The sequence below is a fragment of the Paramisgurnus dabryanus genome, chromosome 8 (genome assembly GCF_030506205.2).
Source record: "Paramisgurnus dabryanus chromosome 8, PD_genome_1.1, whole genome shotgun sequence".
NCBI classification, from domain to species: Eukaryota; Metazoa; Chordata; class Actinopteri; order Cypriniformes; family Cobitidae; genus Paramisgurnus; species Paramisgurnus dabryanus.
This window is the reverse complement of record NC_133344.1, coordinates 16,773,972-16,795,267: the sequence shown is the minus strand read 5'-3', so window position 1 is coordinate 16,795,267 and position 21,296 is coordinate 16,773,972. Positions and strand designations below refer to the sequence as shown.

Genomic DNA, 21,296 nt, shown 5'->3' with positions numbered 1-21,296 from the left:
GTGGTTCTTTATAGTTTAAGGTACAAATGACTAAATAGATCAAATCCAAAAATCTAATATTTGTGGCCTTTCCACAATGACTTCTTTCAATGTCATACTAATATGTTGTGCTTTCTTTATTTCTCTGAAAGCATCATTACACTTTTTTTATTTGATTTCGTCTGCGCCTTCCACAGCTTTCATCAATACCATTTTGTCAATCTAGAAATTCGCTGGAATTTCACAAAGGTCAAAGCAACAACAAACAGCACTGCTCTGCTCCCCTGGGCCTGTATGGCCTCCGCTGGCAGAAAGGACGGTGAGTGTTTGCGAGCTGGACGAGGCTTTGTCAAGCTAACAGAAATCAATACTGGTAAGCCTCAATCTCAATGGACTGAGCGTGGCAGCAAAAAAAATTAACAGCGGTGTCTGGCTGAGCAGAGTCGGGCGGGTTTCTCTTACCGATCCATTTGTCGTTCGAGTACCAGGACAGGTTGCCTTTTGTGCTGTCGTAGTATCCAATCTTCTTGTAGCTCCCACCTGAAAATGAATGTAAAAAGTTGCTCTTAGCTCAACTGGTCACGCTGGCAACATCAAGGTGGGTTTGATTTATTTGAAGAAAAATTACTTTTAGTCTGTAAAAATGTATGAAAGCTCAAATTATGGATAGAATAAGAAACTCAAGGGCTTTCATTAAGCATTTCTAAAAGAAAAAGTACACTGTAAATGTAATAATTTTATATGGTCAGTGGTCACTATACCATTGCTTAAACAACAAATACTGTATTATAGTGGCATGGGGGTCTAAGACATTTGCACAGTACTGTATATGTACATGTATTTATTTAGCAGATGCTTTTATCCAAAGCGACTTATACAAATAATACTGCTTTAATATTTTGTCAATGAGCTAAAAATAAGTGTAGTCGCTACACTGTTTTTCAAACTAAAGCTAAAACGAAATCTTGTACATCAGTTTTGCCTTTTTCTATTTGTTTGTTTATTTATTACAAGGCAAAGTACCTTGCAGTTGCTCTATTAGAGTCCAGGCCATACGAGATCCCTGAGCATCAAACACAACATGACCCTGCGAGACACAAAGAGAAGAAAGTCGGAGGATAAAAACATTTATTCAAAATCATTATTTTATAAATTGTAAAAACCATTACATAATAATTGCAATCATTGCTTGCATAATGAAAATCTGAAAATGTCATTTTAAAAAAGCCTTTATCTCTTCAAGCTCTTTGTTTCATGACAGCTATTTTTTATGTTTTTTAAAAAAGTTATTGAACTCACAGACACTCCTTCAAAGGAGCTGGTGTTGAGTGCTCGGTAAATCTCAGCGGTGATTTCTTTGTTGTTGTAGTTGAAGTCTTCCAGGCCCCAGCCTTTGGCCCTCAAGGGGGCCACAGTTTTATTGAGGGCCAGTGCGAGGGCCCAAACAGCATCATAAGCCAGAGGAGCTTCCTGAAAACCGCCCGTTTCTTCTGGGTTTTTCCCACCCAGACGTGACATCAGCTGTGCCAGGAACTCCTGCGAGGTCTGTGTACGATTTTAATGACACACTGTTAGAAAAAAATTGTCAAAAAATGATCCCAAGCTGCCACTGGGGCAATAATCTTTAAAAGATCCTAAAATGTACCATTTAGGTACAGATATGTATAAAGATTGGTACCAATATGCATCTTTAAGGCAATTATGAATTATTAATATGAATTAATATAGTACTAGGTGTCTGTCTTTCTTTCTTAATGTATTTATTTTTCACGCCATTCCAGCATCTATGGCTATATTCATGGACAGAACCGGTTAACCGGACCTTCTTGCTTTGAGGCAACAGTGCTACCCACTGAGCACTGTATAAAGTCTAGGTGCAGTTTTTGAAAGGGTACCATACCAGTGACAGCTAGGGACAATTTTTTCCCATTTTTATATGAGAGTGCATGACACACCCCATCATACCAATGGTCGAAAAAATCTTGAATTATTTACTTCAAAGCTGTAGTCCGTAACTTTTGCCTCTTGTTTGCCATCTATGCTTTACATACTCGTATTTATGTGTATTGAGTAAAAATGACATTTTCCACAAAATCTCAACCTAAACAAATCATTATTATAAGCCTACAGATATGAACTAGGGTGCACTGATGTTAAAGGTGCATTGTGGGGAATCTCTTGACAGAAGTGCAATATAATATACATAACTACATTATCAGTGGTATATAAAGACCTTACATAATGAACTGTATTGTTTCTATTGCCTTACTGTGCGTTTAAACCGCCACCGGCGAGAACATCAAAGTGGCCAGAAGTCATTCATTTTCAATGAGAGCCGACGGCGAGCTCTGACAAGCAGCGTCATGGCGCATTTTGGACAGTATGAGTGTTGAGGAGAGTTGAAATAAACCTAACTTTATGGGAATGAGCTAAGACACGGTTCGGCGGCAACCAATTGGAAGACCGAAACGGATTCCAGAGGATGCATTTGAGCGTCAGGGTGTCCAGAACTCTTTTTCATTAGCGTCGTTGGCAGGGCAGCCAGTTTTTCGACATTCTCGATGTACAGGTCTCCTTATATGAAAGTCACTGTCATGTTTCTACAGTTGCCCTAAATTAACAAACTGTCTCACAGTGCGCATTTTGACCCTACGCTGTCTCAGACAACGGCGTGTTTGTCCTGTGGCGGCTGCCATTGCTTCTCATTGCATTTCAAAATTGAGCTTAGTTGCAATTCACAATCTCACCACTAGATGCCGCTTAAAAACCCACACTGTACCTTTAAAGGGGACATTTCGAGATATCTCGTCAAATAAAGGGTGGTGTTTTTGCAGAAACCTACCCATATTCAAAAGCTGATTACAAAAGAACCACTGAAGGTAGGATGAAACGTTTTTTTTTGTTTGAAAGCTGAGGGTCTGTTCTTTCATTTGGTTTATTGTATGTTTATGTATTTAAAGAAGAACATTTTCTGGAAGGCATTAAACTTTGGTGAAAATCATGAAAAACGCTGGCGCTGGCTGGCAACTTTTTTTTAAAAACGCTGGTGGTGAAAGAGTTAAATTCAAATGAGCTAATATCTGCACTAAATGGCAGTGCTATGGTTGGATAGTGGAGATTAATCAATAAAGCAAAATTCACTCCAAGAAAAGCATGTTTATTCCCATATATCTGTGGTTCTTTAATGACAGTCCAAAAACACTCCACACAGTTTTTATATTGGCTGTATTCATTAGGTTTTCTCTGGCTCATTATGACTCATCACTCACCAGGTTGGAAGCACCACGGACGGTCTCTGGGTTCAGCATCACGATTTCAGTGGTGACGTGTCCTTCCACCGCTTCTGTCATGTTCTCCACAGTGCAGTTGATGGCCGGATCTTTGATCTTAAACCAGTTGTCTGCATACCAGCCGATGAGGAACCAGACATACTTCTTACCGTAGAGTTTCTCTTTGAAGACCTGCCAAAGTTGACACCATGTTTTTAAGGTACATTTTTAACAGCTGTTAATTTTTATCTAATAAAGTTCAAATCTTTTTAATACCCAAAAGATTAATATCATCAATCATGCTGAAATGAGTTAAAGAGCACCTATTTTATTGCTAAAAAACAGTGTTATTTTGTGTATTTGGTGTAAAGCAATGTGCTTGCATGGTTTAGGGTTAAAAAACACATTATTTTACAGATACTGTAAATTTTTGTAGCTCCAGATTTCAATCTCTTCCTGAAACGCACATATTGGCCAGCAAATCTATACATTGTGATTGGCCTGAATACCACTGCGTCAGCCGGAAATGTGACGCTCCTTACCACATTTGAAAGATTGTGGTAAGGAGTCACAGGCTGTGACTCCAAAGCAGGAGCAATTATGATAATGTCGGTCTTGTCTACATCACCAATCCCAGGAAGTAAACTGTTGCCTACAATCCATGTGTTTGTTGTAGACCATGAAAAAAGTTGGAGACGAAAACTTGCGTCTTCGTTTACTTTGGGGTTTGTACTTTTTTGCATATCGTTAACATGTACTAATACACACTTACACACCAAAGGGAATTTAAAAACGTGAATCAGACAATAGGTGCTCTTTCAAATACACTCATAACTCGGTTTAAGAAACAAGAGGAGGAGTCATACTTGCCTCGCAAAAAACTTTTCTGGCTTCAGTCTCGTAAAATAGGCCGACTATGATTCGTGCATCTTGACGCTGGAGATGTGAAAGAGAAAATAGTTAAAAACATATAAATTGCTAAAATAACCTAATTAAAACAAACTATCCTACACCTGCCACTGCTTAAACAATCAGTCTTGCAACAAAGCACCTCCGCTATTATTGGTTATGACAATTAGTAGTGCCTATTTATATTTTGTGGCTAAAAATCACTTATAGTGACATTTTGAACAACCTTTTTGGTAAAAAAAATAGCAAAAGCGACAGTAAAGTGCCGACACTAGACAGAGTGCATAAATAATGTAATGAATGTATATGCTAAATAAACATAGTTTAAACATAGTAGTTGGCAACAATGGAGCCAATATTGCTATTAGGTTGTTTGCGATGTTTTATAATAAATAATGCCACGCAGTTTATACTTCTTAAAGGAAAACACCACAGTTTTTCAATATTTTACAATGTCCTTACTTCAATTTAGACAAATTAATACATACCTATCTTTTTTCAATGCGTGCACTTTTAATGTTTGTACAGTGTGTCGTGAATGTGTTAGCATTTAGCCTAGCCCCATTCATTCCTATGGCTCCAAACAAAAGTTTTATTTTGTGCCACCATACTTACTCGTGTAACTACTCATGTAACAGTCTTTAAATAGGGAAAACATGTAAGTGATTGGTGGCCTCTAAATTCATCCCTGTTTGAAACCATAGGAATGAATGGGGCTAGGCTAAATGCTAACACATTCACGACGCGCTTTACAAAGATTAAAAGTGAACGCATTGAAAAAAAGATAGGTATGTATTAATTTACCTCTAAGTTGAGGTAAGAACATAGTAAAAATAAAAACGGTGGTGTTTTCCTTTAATAAACAAACTATGAATGTTTACATTTAATAAAAAAAAAGAAATCAGATCAAGATTCAATCAAAACAAAACCACTCAATATAATACAACAATATAAAACGTTGTCTAACTACACAACAATAGCTGTCAGTAGCAATCGTGACAGCATGCGAACTGTCACTCGATCTGACGGCAGGGACCGAAACTTCAGAGTGTTGATTTATTTCACATAAGATTTTCATGTGCTCTTCTAGCTAGTGAGCTACCCAACACGCGGCGAGCAGAGAGGCTGTTGGTGAATTTTTCATCAAAGCACCTTTAAGTTTTTGACAGCCACCGCGGGATCAGTGAGGAAGCTCTGCCTGACGCTTATCTCAATGCCGGCCTCCTTTACTCGCTCTTCCAAATCATCCAACGTCTGTGGAGAGAGACAGAGAACAGTGAAACGGCTGGAGTGGCAGACAGGAGTGATGTTTCTGGAGAGGGATGGGAAGTGGGCACATAAGGGGATAAAAGAACGAATAAAAAGTAGAGCAGAACAAACAGGCGTCCATGAGACGAACGGTCACAGTGCACACCAATGTAAAAAAATAGCCGAAAGAAAGGTTTGTAAATAAAGGCAATATCAGTGCAGATGGAGTTACAGTATGGGGACTATCGATGGATGATATGGGAAGACGGTAAACAGAGGAGGTGTTAACAGAGCTGGAGTGAGAGTAAATGAAAAAAGTGATGAGCTGGTGAGGAGATGAAAGGGAGATCATTAGCCTAGTGGAGTTACACTAGCTCAATACTGAATCAATTCATGACTTGATCAATATTCCTCGCACCCAACGTGAAGAAAAATGACTTTAGGTCCTTTATCACTAAAGGGAGTATAATCTACCGCAATCTTTTTTCCATTTACTCCGAGGCATTTATCTTGCTCTTAAAAGGGCAACTACGCTTGATAACACTTCACAGCTTATCTGAGCAGTTACTTCGTTTAAAGCAGTGGTTCCTAAACTTTCACCATGCGGCCCCCCTTGTGTAGGGTGCATGCATTTGACCCCCCCCCCCACACACACACACACACACACACACACTTACAGCCAGATTCATTTTGCATTAAATAAAGACTGTAATTCACAAATTATTCTGAAAATACAAGTATACTTTCTACAAAGTATGAATATTGGTTTTAGCTATATGGTGTTGGTGTCGATCTTGAGAGCTGGTTACAAAAATAGCCCAATGAAAATGCATGCAGGACTGACCGAGGTAAAAACTTCAGTGGTTTGCTGGATAGTGGCGATCTTAGTCCATTTCCACTTCTGGAAGAGCTGAACACGCGTGGGATTGTGCAAAGTTGCTGACGGGTGCGTACGGAAGAAAGTGGGGAAGCGCTGACGATTGGATAAAGCCGGAGAACTTGAGCCGTACGAGAGCTGGAGAGCAAGAGAGAATTGAAAAGATTTATTCAGCTATACTGTATGGCTGACCTTTTTGATATTTTTTGAAAAGAACAAAACACAAAGCAAAGCAAAATTGGGAATCATAAACTGTAAGAGGGGTAAATGTCAAGCTATTGAAGACAGAGCCTTTTGCAAACCTAAATAAACATGTCAATCTGTTATTTAATCCACCGCTGACCTGTCAAAACTCAGGATTGGTAATGAAAACCAATTTATGCTTCGGTTTTTTCTCATGGCAATTCAAATGTGTTTTACGAGGTGGCTAATTCTTATTGTACCACGGGTCTGTTGAATGCTCTATTCTGATTGGTTGAAAAATGTTCCATAGGTGTTGATTATTTTTCAGTAAACTGCATACCTAACTTGTCAAATGTCTTATAAATAGGCACCAGCGCAATGTTGGTGGTAACAGTGGTACAAGCGAAATAATTGACTCCGGTCCTTTGAATTATTTGAAAATAATGCACGCTCCATTTCGTGTCGTGCGGCAGTACCATTTGTCATGTCATACGTCACTAAGAAAAGTGCGTACACTACGCTAATACTCTCTCCTGAATACAGAGGAGTCTAAGATGGCGGTGCTACCGGAAGGTATTTATTTTCGTTAATAAAGTTTTAAATATGGATATTTCTACAACAACACCGCGCGGATTACCCTCAGAAGACCTCTGTTTATCATCCTGGAGCCGTTTGGATTTATTTTGTGAAGGATGGACGCACTTTTTTATGGGTGGACTATGGGTGGACCCCGTAACATTACATTTAATCAACAGAAAGATCTAAAACATTTTCTAAAATATCCGAAAATGTGTTTGTCTGAAAAACGATGGACATATGCAACTCGGACAGCTTGGGGGTGAGTAAATCATGGGTTTAATATCATTTTTGGCCGAACTATCCCTTTAACTCATTCTACCACATTCATGCATTTTTTTGTCATGCATCAATTTGTGTTTGCCCCGGTTACGTTGGGGTTAGGGGTGAGGTTTCGTTCGTGTATTTTTATGATAACCGTACATTTTAGTACGATTCACTTCGTACGAATCAATACAAATTAGCCATCTCGTAAAATACGTTTGAATTCTTGTGAGATAAATCCTTTTTCAAGGTTTGCCAACACTAATGCAGTTCTCAAAAAAAATCACTGTAATTGTAAGAAAAAGCTGCAAAATTCCTAGATGTCCTTGGAGAGGTATACTTCATTAAAACTAAACTCACTTTTCCAACTTTACTAAATTGCATGCAGTGAATTCTCCGACTTATCTTTTGGACAAGAAAGTAAATTTATCTCATCTGAACACAGTCAGGGTTGAGAACAGTACATTTATAATTCTTTCAAACCTCAGTGGATGGAAACAGAGCACTAGCAAAAACTTACAGTAATTACTTTTCCAAGTTACTGAGAGTATTTCTTCTCTTTTTTTTACACATTCTCTTTAAGTTGCCTGTTTTTTGCTTCTTCATTGCATGCTCAATTAACTGCTTTTTCAAAGTAAATAAGATCCACAAATATCTAAATTCTTTGTTACTTGACCCACAAACAGTTTTGGCATTTTTATCTAAATCTGTAAGGTAGCGTGCACACCAAAGCGTTTACACATCGTATGTTTGTTTTTTTATTGTTTCCAATGGAACCGCCATGCTTATAAAAATCACCAGCAGCTGGTGGGTTTTGTCCGCGCTGATCGGCAAGAGTTGAATTTTTTTTAACTTTGGGTAAAACGCTCAGCTCGTCTATGTCAATTCTCACTCAGCCGTACAATCACAGTGGAGGAGGGGCGGGACAAACAACCAACCGACGACTGATAAACAAAGCAGAAGTATTATAGCTGGCAAGCGCCTACAAAAGCTGGCAAGCACCTAAGGGGTTGTGTACACCAAAACTTTTACGCCCGCGGCCGGCACATGTTTTCAATTGTTTCCAATTGTTTTCAATTGTTTGTTCAATTGTTGTCAAATAAGCCAGCAGCTAGCGGGTTTTTTCCACGCTGAAAATTGGTGCTCGGCGGTTTTTCCGCGCTCGGCGCTGAGCGTTGAGAGTTGAAAGAGATTCAACTTTGGGAGAAAAGCTCCGCTCGTCAATGTCAGTTCTCACACGGCCGCCCAATCACAGTGGAGGAGGGGCGAGACATTACCACAGCAACCAACCGGCTCGCAGCTGAAGTATCACAGCTACCAAAGCGCTCAGCTGAAGAAAGCTGGCACTCAGCTGAAAAACAGCTGGCATTCGGCGTCCTCAAGGCGTTTTCAGCCGCGTTTAAAAGTTTTGGTGTGTCCAGCCCCTAAGTCAGTTTCCGCCTGCCGTTTTCAGCTGTGTATAAAGGGGAAATATCATGAAAATCTGACTTTTTCCATGTTTAAGTGCTATAATTGGGTCCCTAGTGCTTCTATCAAACTAGAAAATGTGAAAAAGATCAACCCAGTAACTTAGTTTTGGTAAACCATTCTCTGCAAGCATGTGAAAAAATAGGTGTGATGTCAAAAGGGGATAATACCGCCCCTTAATCTGCACTATCCAACCACAGCACTGCCATTTAATGCAGATATCAATTAATTTGCATTTTAAGGACACACCCACTAATGGCACATTTTTGCTCACACCTACAAAGTGGCAATTTTAACATGCTATAATAAATTATCTATATGATATTTTGAGCTTAAACTTCACATGCGTACTCTGGGGACACCAAAGATTTATTTGACATCTTAAGAAAGTCTTGTGAAATGTCCCCTTTAAATGCTTTGGTGTGCACACCCCCTAAACCTGTAAATGTTTCCTTATTTGAATGAAAACATCTAAATTGATTTTTAACCCCACCATGAAAAAATATTTGCAATGAGTTGAATCCTATTGTATGAAACCTCTTATGATTATCGAGTTTTAAAGGGACACACACCACAATGAGGTTCCACATGCGTGCTGCCTCGGCCACCAGCGTGGAGACGGAGCTGCAGCCCGGCATCAGAACGATCTTTATCGGCTCTGTGTACAGCAGGTCATACAGCAGTTTAGTGGCTTCCCCCGGGTCACACTGAAACCAAGACAGAATACAAAACACAGACTATTATGTATGATAAACAAATGGCACTTGATCTATAAATGATCAATGGAAATAGTAACACGGCATCTGATGCCCCAGATAAATGCTCTCAATATACTGCAGGGTGTACAAGCTGTAGACTTCTAACGCTGCAACACAAACAACAGGAAGTGATTCACAAATGAGAGGGTGGGTGTTAGCAGATGTACTGTACTGTAGCATTTAATTACTGGGGCTTAAACTCTTTGGGCCCTATCTTGCACCCAGCGCAATTGACTTTGTCAGTGACGCATGTATCATTCGTATTTTGCGCCGGCGCACAGCGGGGTTTTTCCCTCCACAGATGCACGTCAGCAAACTAGGGAATAAACTTGCGCTCCCTGGGCGGTTCAGCGCAAAAAGGAGGCGTGTTGCGGCGCAAACCATCTCTTATGCTATTTTGCAGTTTCAAAAAACAATTGCGCTACTAACCAAAAAAAACTAGTCTAAAGTCAGTGGCGCGTTGCGCGTGGTTCATTATGATATTTTAAGGGCGCATGCTTGACCATAATGTATAGCGTGCACAACGCGCATACACTTTGCTTATCTAATCTACACAGATGCAACAGTTATTTTTGCAAATCATAAATTGTTACACTTAAAAATATTAATACACGAGATAAGGGGAATCATAGTGGTGAGCATTGTGGTGATAGTTTTTATTTATTCTCATGCAAATAACGATTAAAATATTTTCATAACTTTGTTGTGTGGCTGTATTACGTTTATTTTATGTAAATAATAGTTAAAATGTTTTCATAAGAAACCTTAATGTATATGAACTTGATTTGTAAGAGTACTTTGGGGTTGGACCTTGCTTGCGTTTCTTGGGTCCGATTTCAAAGCCCCCAAACCCTTTCAGCGGTGAGGGTGGACGCAGCGATGTCCTCTGCTGGCGTCAAGTCCTGAGGCAGATCCACCTCCCGTTACACGGCGTGCCCGATTTATGATGGCAAGCGTGGGATTCCCCCGTACAAGGACGTCGGTCTCCTCGGCTGTGAACCGCTCCTGGCGTGCGCCTGGTAAATCCGTCATAATAATAGCAACCCGCCATGGAACTTGCGCCCTTGCGTTTAAAGGGAATGTTGGCTAGCGTTCTGATTGGTTTATTTGACGTTACGCCCAAACCACACCTATGAATAATGAACCTACTTCAGACCAACCCCTTATTGATTTGCGCCCGGCGCAAGAGTTATTTCTCCCGCCGGGAAAATAGCAACAGCGCCCAAGATCCGCCCACAAACTCACTTGCGCGTTGCGCTTCGCACTTGCGTTTCAGATCGTTAAAATAGAGCCCTTTAACTTTCGATAAAGTTAGAATTAAATGAGATGGTGCTGGATTCATTATGTAATCCTATTCTAAACACCACAGAAGAAAAATGTGTTCAAGAGCTTGACACCTGAACTGCACGCAGGCAGCACTGCAACCTTACATATAAGATCCTTATTTAATCAGTGAGGTGAATGAGGAAAATCGGCCATTTATACCGTGCATATTTCGGAAATAAAACTGTGCTTTGCATTTAAAACTTTTTGGAAAAAACTTTTTGATGAATCTTTAGCAAGGGACCTTTCCTAAAATATATATCCAAGTGTTGGATGTAATTAGTTACTCAGTAAATATTTACTGTAATTAAATTACTTAAAAAAAGTAAAGTAAGGGATTACTCTTATTTTCCAATAATTCAATTACAGTTACTTCTGATGTAATTGAACTAAATACTGTGTATGGACTGTAGAACAATTATATTTAATAAAATAGTGGATTTAACATCAAAATTAAAAGTTTAATGTTAAAATAATGTTTTTTATGTATCCTTCTCACTTTAAATACTTTGGTGAGTTAATAAAAATAATGTTAACACTCTATTTTCCAATTCTCACTATTAACTGGTTGGTTATTAGCATGAATATTACTGAGATATTGTCTGTTTATTATTACTTAAAACACACATATTCTTAGGAATCGGGACGGGGAAAGAACCCAAGTGCAGACGTAGATAAATAATGTAGGTCTTTATTAACAAAAAGGGGTAACAAACAGGAAAACAAAACCCACGAGGGGACAAAACAAAACGGGGTAAACACTGAATACACCAAACTACACAATGATCAAACATATAACATAAACTGGACTAGATCTTCACAATATCAAAGTACTCACGGACAGAACGAAGCGAACCCGTACAAGACACCAAACACTAGGACTTTAAGTAGGGAAAACAAAATGACACACACCTGAAAAGAATCACAAGTAAGGGATCGGGAAAAAGTGACGAGACCCGGGAAATGTGTGGTCGAAATAAACCAATACTAAAACCACGCATCTCCCACATGAAACATTGTACTGTCAGAACCCTGCCATGCTGAACTAGATCTAAATACAAACAAGGATCTGGCAGGATCCTGACACATATTAATGCCTGATTCTGCAAACCTATATCCTTAATCCTTCCCAACTACTTTGCTAAGTATTAATAAGCAATAATTAGAAATATATTGAGGCAAAATAGTTAATAGTGAGAATTGAACCTTAAAAAGTTTGAATATAATAATTTATGTACTTTTATATGATTTATTTAAGGCAAATCGATCATATCTTTGTATAATTTACTAAATAGGATTTAGAAAGTTATTAGTCAATAAGTAATCAAATACCATTTGGAGAGGTTGAAGTGCTGCAAACTAAGTGCTCTTCCACCATACAATATAGTTCTCATTTTTATCAGCTTAAAAAATTTTGTGCCACCATACTTACTCGTGCAACTACTCATGTAACAGTCTTTAAATAGGGAAAACATGGAAGTGTTTGGTGGCTACTAAATTCATCCCTGTTTGGATCCTAAGGAATGAATGGGGCTAGGCTAAACGCTAACACATTCACAACGTGCTGTACAAAGATTAAGAGTACGCATGACAAAACATATGTATGTATTAATTCATCTAAGTTGAGGTAAGAACATAGTACAACATTGAAAAACTGTGGTGTTTCCCTTTAAAACATATTTTTGTCCATTAAAATTTTATTATTTACCGTTTTTCCTATTCTTACTATTTTTTCCTTATACTTTTATAAGTAAATATGCTGACTGAGGTAAAGTGACCATCTATAAATATGTCTTACCAGTCATAAAACTATGTTTGCATAAATTTTATTTTATGTTTGCATAAATTATATTGTGTTATTATAAAATATGACTTTTACCGCTTTTTATGACTTCCTATTACTTTTATAATTAAATACACTGAAAATTGTCCATCTATTAATTTCCTTTCCAGCCATAAAACTGTATTTTGCATAGTTTTAGATTATTGTCATTATAAATTGAGATCATTCACTGTTTTTCCTTGCAAATGTGTAAACAGCGCAGGTAAATGTGACACATTTGTAAACCGGATCCTTTAAGAAAAAAGATACACTACCCTTTCAAATAGTACACATTTGTACCTTAAGAGCATATTAGCACCTCAATTGGTACCAAATGTATACATTTCTGTACCTAAATGGTACATATTAGGCCTTTTCAAAGTGAACCTTCCAGTGAAAGCTTTTGTACCTTTTTTCTGAAAGTGCAATGAAAAATCCCTTTTCCCAAATTACTACGAAATTTTGGGCTCTAGATACAACTCAACTTCCTCCTCTAACATAATCTATGATTTTTTTTGTCAGCCGTAGCACAGTTGTATGTGTTACTTAGCAATTCGTTCATATCTTTAAGCTTGAATATGACGGACAATAAAAGTGATGCTTGAATTAGCATACACCCCTAACTAATCCACATAAAATGTGTCAGATTATACCCGTCACATCAATCTCTAAACTTTTAAAACAGCCACATGTGGGTTTTCTAGCTTTCCTCGACATCTCGAGGGAGTTGAGATGTTTTATTCTGAACACGAGCTCGGTGCAGCCGCCATCTAAAGCAACTGAAGATATTTGACGTGAGGAAAGCATCTGTGTTCTTCGAGTCCCCAGGGCTGAAGGTTATGCAGGTTTCAGGACTTGAATATTGAGTGCAAGCATGACAATTGCTTGTTGCATCTGTATTTCGGAGAGTAAACGGCTTTAAATGCTAAATGAAATATAGGTAATGACAGAAGGGCTGTTTCTTAATGTTGACAGTGTTGAACACCGAAGGGAAGAATTCACTAAGAACACACTGAATATTTGCATGATCTGTCTGCACAGTTTTAGCACCATATTCATAAAAGCAATTATGCAAATCAAGTAACAGTCTAAATGCAAACTGCTGCCATTAACAATAAAAAATGCACATAAACTTAAAAGTCGGTTTTAGCATGATGTTAAATGCGGACGCAAATGGAGTTTTATAAACAGGCCGTAATCTGTAATAAACGAAATTTACATAAAATTTAGTTTTCTGCACCGTATGCGACATTTGTGAAAAAGTCATAAAGTGATATTTATGAAAAGTGAGACAATAATTGCATGTGTTGCCTGCCAGAGCACTTTGTAGCTCAGAATGACTTTGTTTACTATAGATGCTCAAATACTAAATGTCTAATTCAAGCCAAGCAAAACACGTACAAGCCTTCCCATGACTCAGACTGTGAATGAGCTGTTATCCGCTGTTCTGCCTTTTATTAACTTACAAATGTTGGGTTTGTTATTTCTGAGCCGTGTGTCACCAAAACCCTGACGAGAATGCGTTTGGATATGGAAATCCGTCTCGTTACAATCTGGATACAACAGATGCCAATTAAAACATGGAAAGCACAAGTGTATCGTCAGGACATCAATCTCTCTCTCTCTCTCTCTTTCTCTCTCTCTCTCTCTCTCTCTCTCTCTCTCTCTCTCTCTCTCTCTCTCTCTCTCTCTCTCTCTCTCTCTCTCTCTCTCTCTCTCTCGGTTAATAATTGATCAAAGTTTGCAGGCTGAGCTTTGATATAACCATAGCAACAGTCTGGAGAGGGTGAGCGTATCTGTGCAAAGGTGGTCCTTGTAAATATCTGCGCTAACACACATAAACACAAAAGGACTACAAGTTATTCCAAGCTTTGTCTATTCTTGCTGGTAGGTTTGTGATAGCTTAAAGGTCCCGTTTTTCCTGATCCCATTTTTCAAACTTTAGTTAGTGTGTAATGTTGCTATAATAGCATAAATAATACCTGTAAAATGATAAAACTCAAAGTTCACTGCCAGGTGATATATTTTCTTAACAGTAGCCCCCTTTTAAAGCCTACAGCGAACGGCCGGTTTGGACTACAGCCCTCTACTTCCTGTTTTAATGACATCATTAGAATAGTTTTTGACTAAACTCTGCCCACAGGAATGCATCAGTCGCCAGCTAGGCTGCTGTCGAATTACAACACACTAAACAAACTACACAATCAGAACTCGTTACGTATTTCTGAAGGATTGTGTGAAAAAGTAATGTGTTTTTTACACGTGAAACATGAACACGTTATATTGCGTACTGTAAACGCAATCAAAGCTTCAAAAACACAGAAAGAAAGAGACCTTTAAAGGAACAGTATGTAAGAAATGTATATCAATTAATTATAAAATGGCTCTGTTATGTCACTAGACATTAAAGGGATAGTTCGGCCAAAAACGATATTAAACCCATGATTTACTCACCCCCAAGCTGTCCGAGTTGCATATGTCCATCGTTTTTCAGACAAACACATTTTCGGATATTTTAGAAAATATTTTAGATCTTTCTGTTGATTAAATGTAATGTTATGGGGTCCAGCAATAGTCCACGACCTTCAAGTCCAAAAAAGTGCGTCCATCCTTCACAAATTAAATCCAAACGGCTCCATGATGATAAACAAAGGTCTTCTGTGGGTAATCCGTGCGTTGTTGTTGTAGAAATATCCATATTTAAAATGTTATTAACGTTATAAACTACCTTCCGGTAGCGCCGCCATCTTAGAGTGATGCGCATTCAGGATGAGAGCTTACGCAGCGTACAGAGTTTCTCTGCTGCTGCTCTGTGCCCCCGCCCTCCGAATTTGTCATACGTCACTAAGAAAAGTGCGTACACTACGCTAATACTCTCTCCTGAGTCTAAGATGGCGGCGCTACCGGAAGGTAGTTTATAACGTTAATAACATTTTAAATATGGATATTTCTACAACAACAACGCACGGATTACCCACAGAAGACCTTTGTTTATCATCCTGGAGCCGTTTGGATTTAATTTGTGAAGGATGGACGCACTTTTTTTGGACTTGAAGGTCGTGGACTATTGCTGGACCCCGTAACATTACATTTAATCAACTGAAAGATATAAAATATTTTCTAAAATATCCGAAAATGTGTTTGTCTGAAAAACGATGGACATATGCAACTCGGACAGCTTGGGGGTGAGTAAATCATGGGTTTAATATCGTTTTTGGCCGAACTATCCCTTTAAGAAATCATTTTCATTTCAAATACTTATATCACTGACAACAGTGGTCTGGCCGGGATATTGTCATTTAAAAAGTGGAGTTACAGCCCTCAACTGATGTTTATGTTGTCATTTTGTGTATTGGCCACCAGTTGTGTTATTGCAGTACCAGTTTTAGCCACAAGTTTTGTGATTGTAAAACCAGTTTTGGCCACAATCCTACATACTGTTCCTTTAAACCTTTAAACTTGTTTTATAGTTCGCTCACAATATCACACGTGTCAGTTTGTTTTTGTACAAATTGTCCAAAAATGTCCCTATAGCCGTCACTGGGACTTTACACTATCTAAAGAAAGCATATTAGTACCTCAAAGATGCATATTGGTTACACACACATTATTTATTTATTCATTTATTATTATTTATTTATTACTTATATTCAACAATAGACATGCTGTTTTGATTCTCTTAGCAATGTGATGTCACACTGCTAAAGCCACGCCTACGGCCGCTGACTGACAAGGTGTGTTCGATTTCATGCGATTCTGTGCAGAACGATCGGCAGCTGACTTGAATCAGTGCATGCCGGTTACTAATTTTGTCTGACTTGAGCTGACATTGATATCTCGTCAATCAAGAGAAACCGCTTCCCCGCCAATGACGAGTTTTTCCGTCTTTCCGCAATACCGCTATTATACCCTTCCGCAACTTTTTAAACCCGGAAGTATTGCCCTATGGCAAGCGGCTGCATGTCCGTGTCTGTTTAAAGATCGCTCTGAATGTGATCTCTATGAAAAGTCCGTCACAAAAATGGAATTATCTCTGCTTTTTGCTCAAAATGTGGTGTTTTTGCAGAAACCTACCCATATTCAAAAGCTGGTTACAAAAGAACCACTGAAGGTAGGATGAAACGTTTTTTTTTGTTTGAAAGCAGAGGGTCTGTTCTTTCATTTGGTATATTGTATGTTTATATATTTGAAGAAGAACATTTTCTGGAATACATTAAACTTTTCTGAAAATCATGAGAAAAGCTGGCGCTGGCTGGCAACTTTTTTTTTTTAAACGCTGGCGGTGAAAGAGTTAAAGTAACGCGAGAGCGTTTCGAGAGAAGCCAGCTGGCTCAGCTCTTCGAGATTGGTCGCCTCACTGATGAAAATGATCACGTGCATTTCAAGTTTAATCCAACCTTCAGTTCCACTAAGAAACATCATAAATTTATGTTTTTATAACAAAACACCTTAATATGCATACATGTTATATTGTGTCGTGTAATGAATTAAAAATGTAAATACCAAACTCTATTGGTATTTTAATAATGTAAGCTTGTTTCCCGTTATTTTCGGGCACACCGTATAAACAGCAATTCAAATATTAGATGTAAAATGTTTCTGGTTTAAACTTTTTATTAAAAGGCTTGTTTTTAACAAATTCACCATCAAATTAAGTTGATTCGCAATAAAAAAAGGAAACACGGCGCACACATCACTACGGCAAGCAGCAGGTGTTCGGCTTGACGGCTCCGTCTTCAACTCCTCCCTTGATTGCAAGCGGCAAACCTCGCCGATCGATCTGCATAGTGCCGCATGAACACGAACACACCTACTGTCTTGCATTACCATAGTTTCTGCCTTCACTGAGTTGGACGCTGCCTATTTTTTGTGTTTTTTGGTGAAATCAGATTTATTTTAACCAAAACATCTCTTTTGGTAAGGTAAAGAAGAGCAATAGGTCATTTGCATTTCAGGGTACACACACAAAATGTGTGTTTTTCCTCCCACTTAAATAGGGTCATTTTGGACATGCTATAATAAATTATTTATGGGGTATTTTTTAGCTGAGACGTCACAGACACTTATATTACATATATTGTAAAAATGGGCATAATATGTGCCCTTTAAGTTTGATAAGTTGACATAACTTATAAAGAAAAGTTGAAATTGTTTAACATAAGTAACATAAAAATATATGTAGATTTAATATCATTTTTTACATTAAAAGAGAGATCTGTGCTATTAGGAACACAACATTATAAACTGGAGGGATAGGCTCGTTTGACCTCCCAAAACGCACTTGAAATCAGTTTTGCCTTGACTAGCAATGATCACACCACAAAATGTAGTTTGTAATTTAGTACCTCAATTACTTTTTTAAAATAACACGCAAACAAACTAATTTCCCAAAAGGGAAACTTTTGAAATACGAAGCATCAGACAAAATTAGATAGAAAATTAATATTTGCTCTGCACACAGAATATGGCGTGGTTTATAATAACCCTCATTTATGAAATAAATATTTATTAAATGTCAAACTAATTTGGGAGTTTGGGGGGTCACTTTCATTTTATTTGATTTTTGCAAAAACATTGCTCTGCGTGATAATTAGTTGTTTGAGAGAGATTAATAAAATTCCCCAACATGCCTGAGGTTCTTTGAACAGTGATTAAATGCAAAACCCACATCCAATTTGATTTTCTCTCTCTGTAATTACATTTCTGACACCAGAAGCAATTTTGATTAAAATCTCATCCAGGTATGAAGTACTCCCCGATCGAGAAGAAATGCTGAAAATATCTGCCAGCTTAAATGTCAATGAGGCTTAACACTTCACACCAGCTCTTCTGTCTTCACGGGACACTAACACATGACATTCGTACACTGTCGACACTGGACCTCTCCAATATTGCAGTTTGCACTTGAATATGGCCCAAATTTATATTACAATTATTACAATTAAGCGATAACATCAAAGGTGATACGATGACATTTCTAGATATTCTAGATATTTTTATCCGACTGTGAATTATTTCAGAAGCATATTTGTGGAAAACATAAGCCTTGTTTTCAAAGAATATATGAAGAGCTCAGATGCAAAGTCACCGCTAGCCGCCTTATTCAGAAATGACAGGGACTTTAACCTTTTTTTAGAAGTGGAGATTTTTGCCAAAAAAGCTTGCATGTACTTAAAAGGGTTTTCAGGGCTCAACGCAAAGAATTTATTATCACTGGCCCCAATAAAAAAATGTCTGTCACATATTAAAAAATAATAATTTAAGTCAAATATAATTGTACAACATACATGTTCCAACGAAAAAACTCCCAACTTTTCTGCCTTACCTATAAACTGACATCAAACTGTGCAAAATATTGCATTGCTTTTTTTGTCGTGTTTTACCCAAATAAATGTCTGCTTCCAAGATGTTAAATAATATATATTAATGAAAATATATTTTACTGACTAAGGGTGATGCACTGGCCCAATTGGGCAAGTGACAATACTTTTTACTGGCCCGAACTTCTCTCACGCTTGCCCCGGCCACCGGGCAGTCCTTTATGTTGAGCCCTGGTTTTGCAATCAAATTTGATTAACACCAATGAAATGATTGGTGTTAATCAAGTGACATTTGTGAAAATAAAGCATTTCAATTACTTCATTGCCATTAAAGTGAAATTACTGAAGCTAAACATAAGAGTCTGATAAAAATCATGATTTGCAAGAAAATATTAATGTAGCAACAAGCCAGCGTTGCATGGGTCAAAAAGAGACAAACCCAGCCGTTAGGTAAAATAAACGCAAAATGTTTTTATTTGAACCAATAATGGGTTAAAACAACCCAGCATAGGTAAAAGTACAACCAACAGCTTGGGTCGTCTGTTTTTGACCGAACACTGGGTTAAAAAATAACCAATTTCTTTTACTTTTTTTTTTTTTTTTAAGAAAAAGAGCTATTTTTAATTTCAGTAGGTCTTTTTTGCTTGAAAAGAAAAACATTTAGTTACAAAGTAAACTAATCATTTGTGGTCATATAAGCTGTAAGAAATCCTATACAATAAAGTAGTACAGTGGTTCTCAAACTGGGGGCCAGGGACCCCAGGGGGGCCGTGGGATGGTGCCAGCGGGGGCCCCAGTTTTATTAAATTTTATCAAATAAATTAATTTATCATGAATTCTGAGCAATTAAACCTAAAAAAAAGGCTACTAACCAACAGCACTACTTTCTATCATTTAATATCTTTTGTTTAATTAAAAGTTGAGTTTTAGAACAGTTTTTTGTCATACATTTTCTTTGGGGGGGGGGGGGCGCGAAGGAATGTGCCGTACACAAGGGGGGCCGCACGCTAAAATAGTTTGAGAACCACTGCAGTAGTATACAGTAGAAATATGGAATCACAAAATGCAGATTAATGATCTAACTAATAATTATTATCATGAAATACAGGTTGTATGTCTAAATATTGCTCAGACTAAGTGGCCAGACAGTTACTCTATATTTCTCTCCACTCCTTTTCTCTCACGCAGGAATCTACAAAAACACCTCCTTATCTTTAAAAGATCTACAGGGATGCAAGTTTGTTTGAACTGTGGTTTCACTGGTGGCTGTTGCCATGCCAACCTTCCTCTCCGATTCTTCCTCTATACCGAGTGCGATTGCAAAGCAGAGTGCGGTTCACCAATCACAACTATGATACAACACATTTTGGTCCAGTTTGAGCACTTTTTAACGGTTTCCTCACCTGTATGAGGTGCCCACACCTGTCACAAAAAATTAAGGAACTGAATCGGGACACTATGAACTTGAAAGTGCTACATCTATTTCTGTTATACTCAAATAAATGAATAGAGGGATTTAACCACCTCTGAAATTTGTGAATATTTAATGGTTTTACAGCACTGATAAAAATGATATGTTATCAGGCCAAACAACTTTTGGAGTAAATAAGGTTCCTTAGAAATGAAATGTTCCTCTCTAGAGGTGCATATTATAGTTAATTCATTTTAATTTTAAAGCGAATTTTAAATCCCTATTTTAAAAAACAAATAAAAAAAGATTAGGCTACATTTTAGAGTTTCATAAATGTTACCATACTAAACGCATAAATACACATACATTTTTCGGAAAGCCAAATTACGTGATGCAGCTGAAGCCTTACAGGCAGTTGATAACAGCAAAATGCAGTGAGTTGTGAAATATTAATGTACCAACAACTGCAATGTCAACTTAATGCCAACTCCTAACGCTTGAGATACAATCACTGACACAACATTAATGAAACAGCCGCTAAATGCTGATAAACTCAAATTGACATCTAGTCCTTGAACATAAAATAACTTGAGATTAATAAAAAAATGGAAAGTGGGACTCTGGCATGTCCTCAAGTAAGGTTGTATTTGTTAACATTAGTTAACGCATTGGCTAAAATGAACTAACAATGAAGAATACTTCACAGCATTTAATAGCATATAACTTTATGTTATATTAATAAATTTTTTAAATCTGGCTGTAAATGCACAATGAACTGAAATGAGCAATTGTATTGGCATTAACTAACATTAACAAAGATTAATAAATTATGATCAACTTAATTGCTCATTCATGTTAGTTAATGCATTTACTAATGATTACAAATACAA

At 37.7% G+C, this 21,296-nt stretch overlaps 1 protein-coding gene and 1 long non-coding RNA gene across 4 annotated transcripts in view; one reads left to right on the top strand and one right to left on the bottom strand.

Moving 5' to 3' along the window:
* Positions 1-21,296, bottom strand: part of gabbr1a (gamma-aminobutyric acid (GABA) B receptor, 1a) — a 57,098-nt gene that overhangs the window by 25,970 nt on the left and 9,832 nt on the right. For all 3 annotated transcript variants that reach the window (XM_065280734.2, XM_065280735.2, XM_065280736.2), the window contains 8 exons: positions 9,345-9,479; positions 6,250-6,420; positions 5,310-5,411; positions 4,119-4,184; positions 3,249-3,440; positions 1,279-1,524; positions 1,003-1,066; positions 442-519 (listed from right to left, as the gene is read on the bottom strand). In XM_065280734.2, coding sequence (XP_065136806.1) covers positions 442-519; positions 1,003-1,066; positions 1,279-1,524; positions 3,249-3,440; positions 4,119-4,184; positions 5,310-5,411; positions 6,250-6,420; positions 9,345-9,479 — 1,054 coding nt within the window. The remainder of the gene's footprint in view (positions 1-441; positions 520-1,002; positions 1,067-1,278; positions 1,525-3,248; positions 3,441-4,118; positions 4,185-5,309; positions 5,412-6,249; positions 6,421-9,344; positions 9,480-21,296) is intronic.
* LOC135770862 (uncharacterized) lies at positions 502-20,503 on the top strand. Its single transcript, XR_010542793.1, has 4 exons — positions 502-577; positions 1,349-1,522; positions 3,252-3,468; positions 20,184-20,503. It is a non-coding gene; the product is annotated as an uncharacterized lncRNA (long non-coding RNA).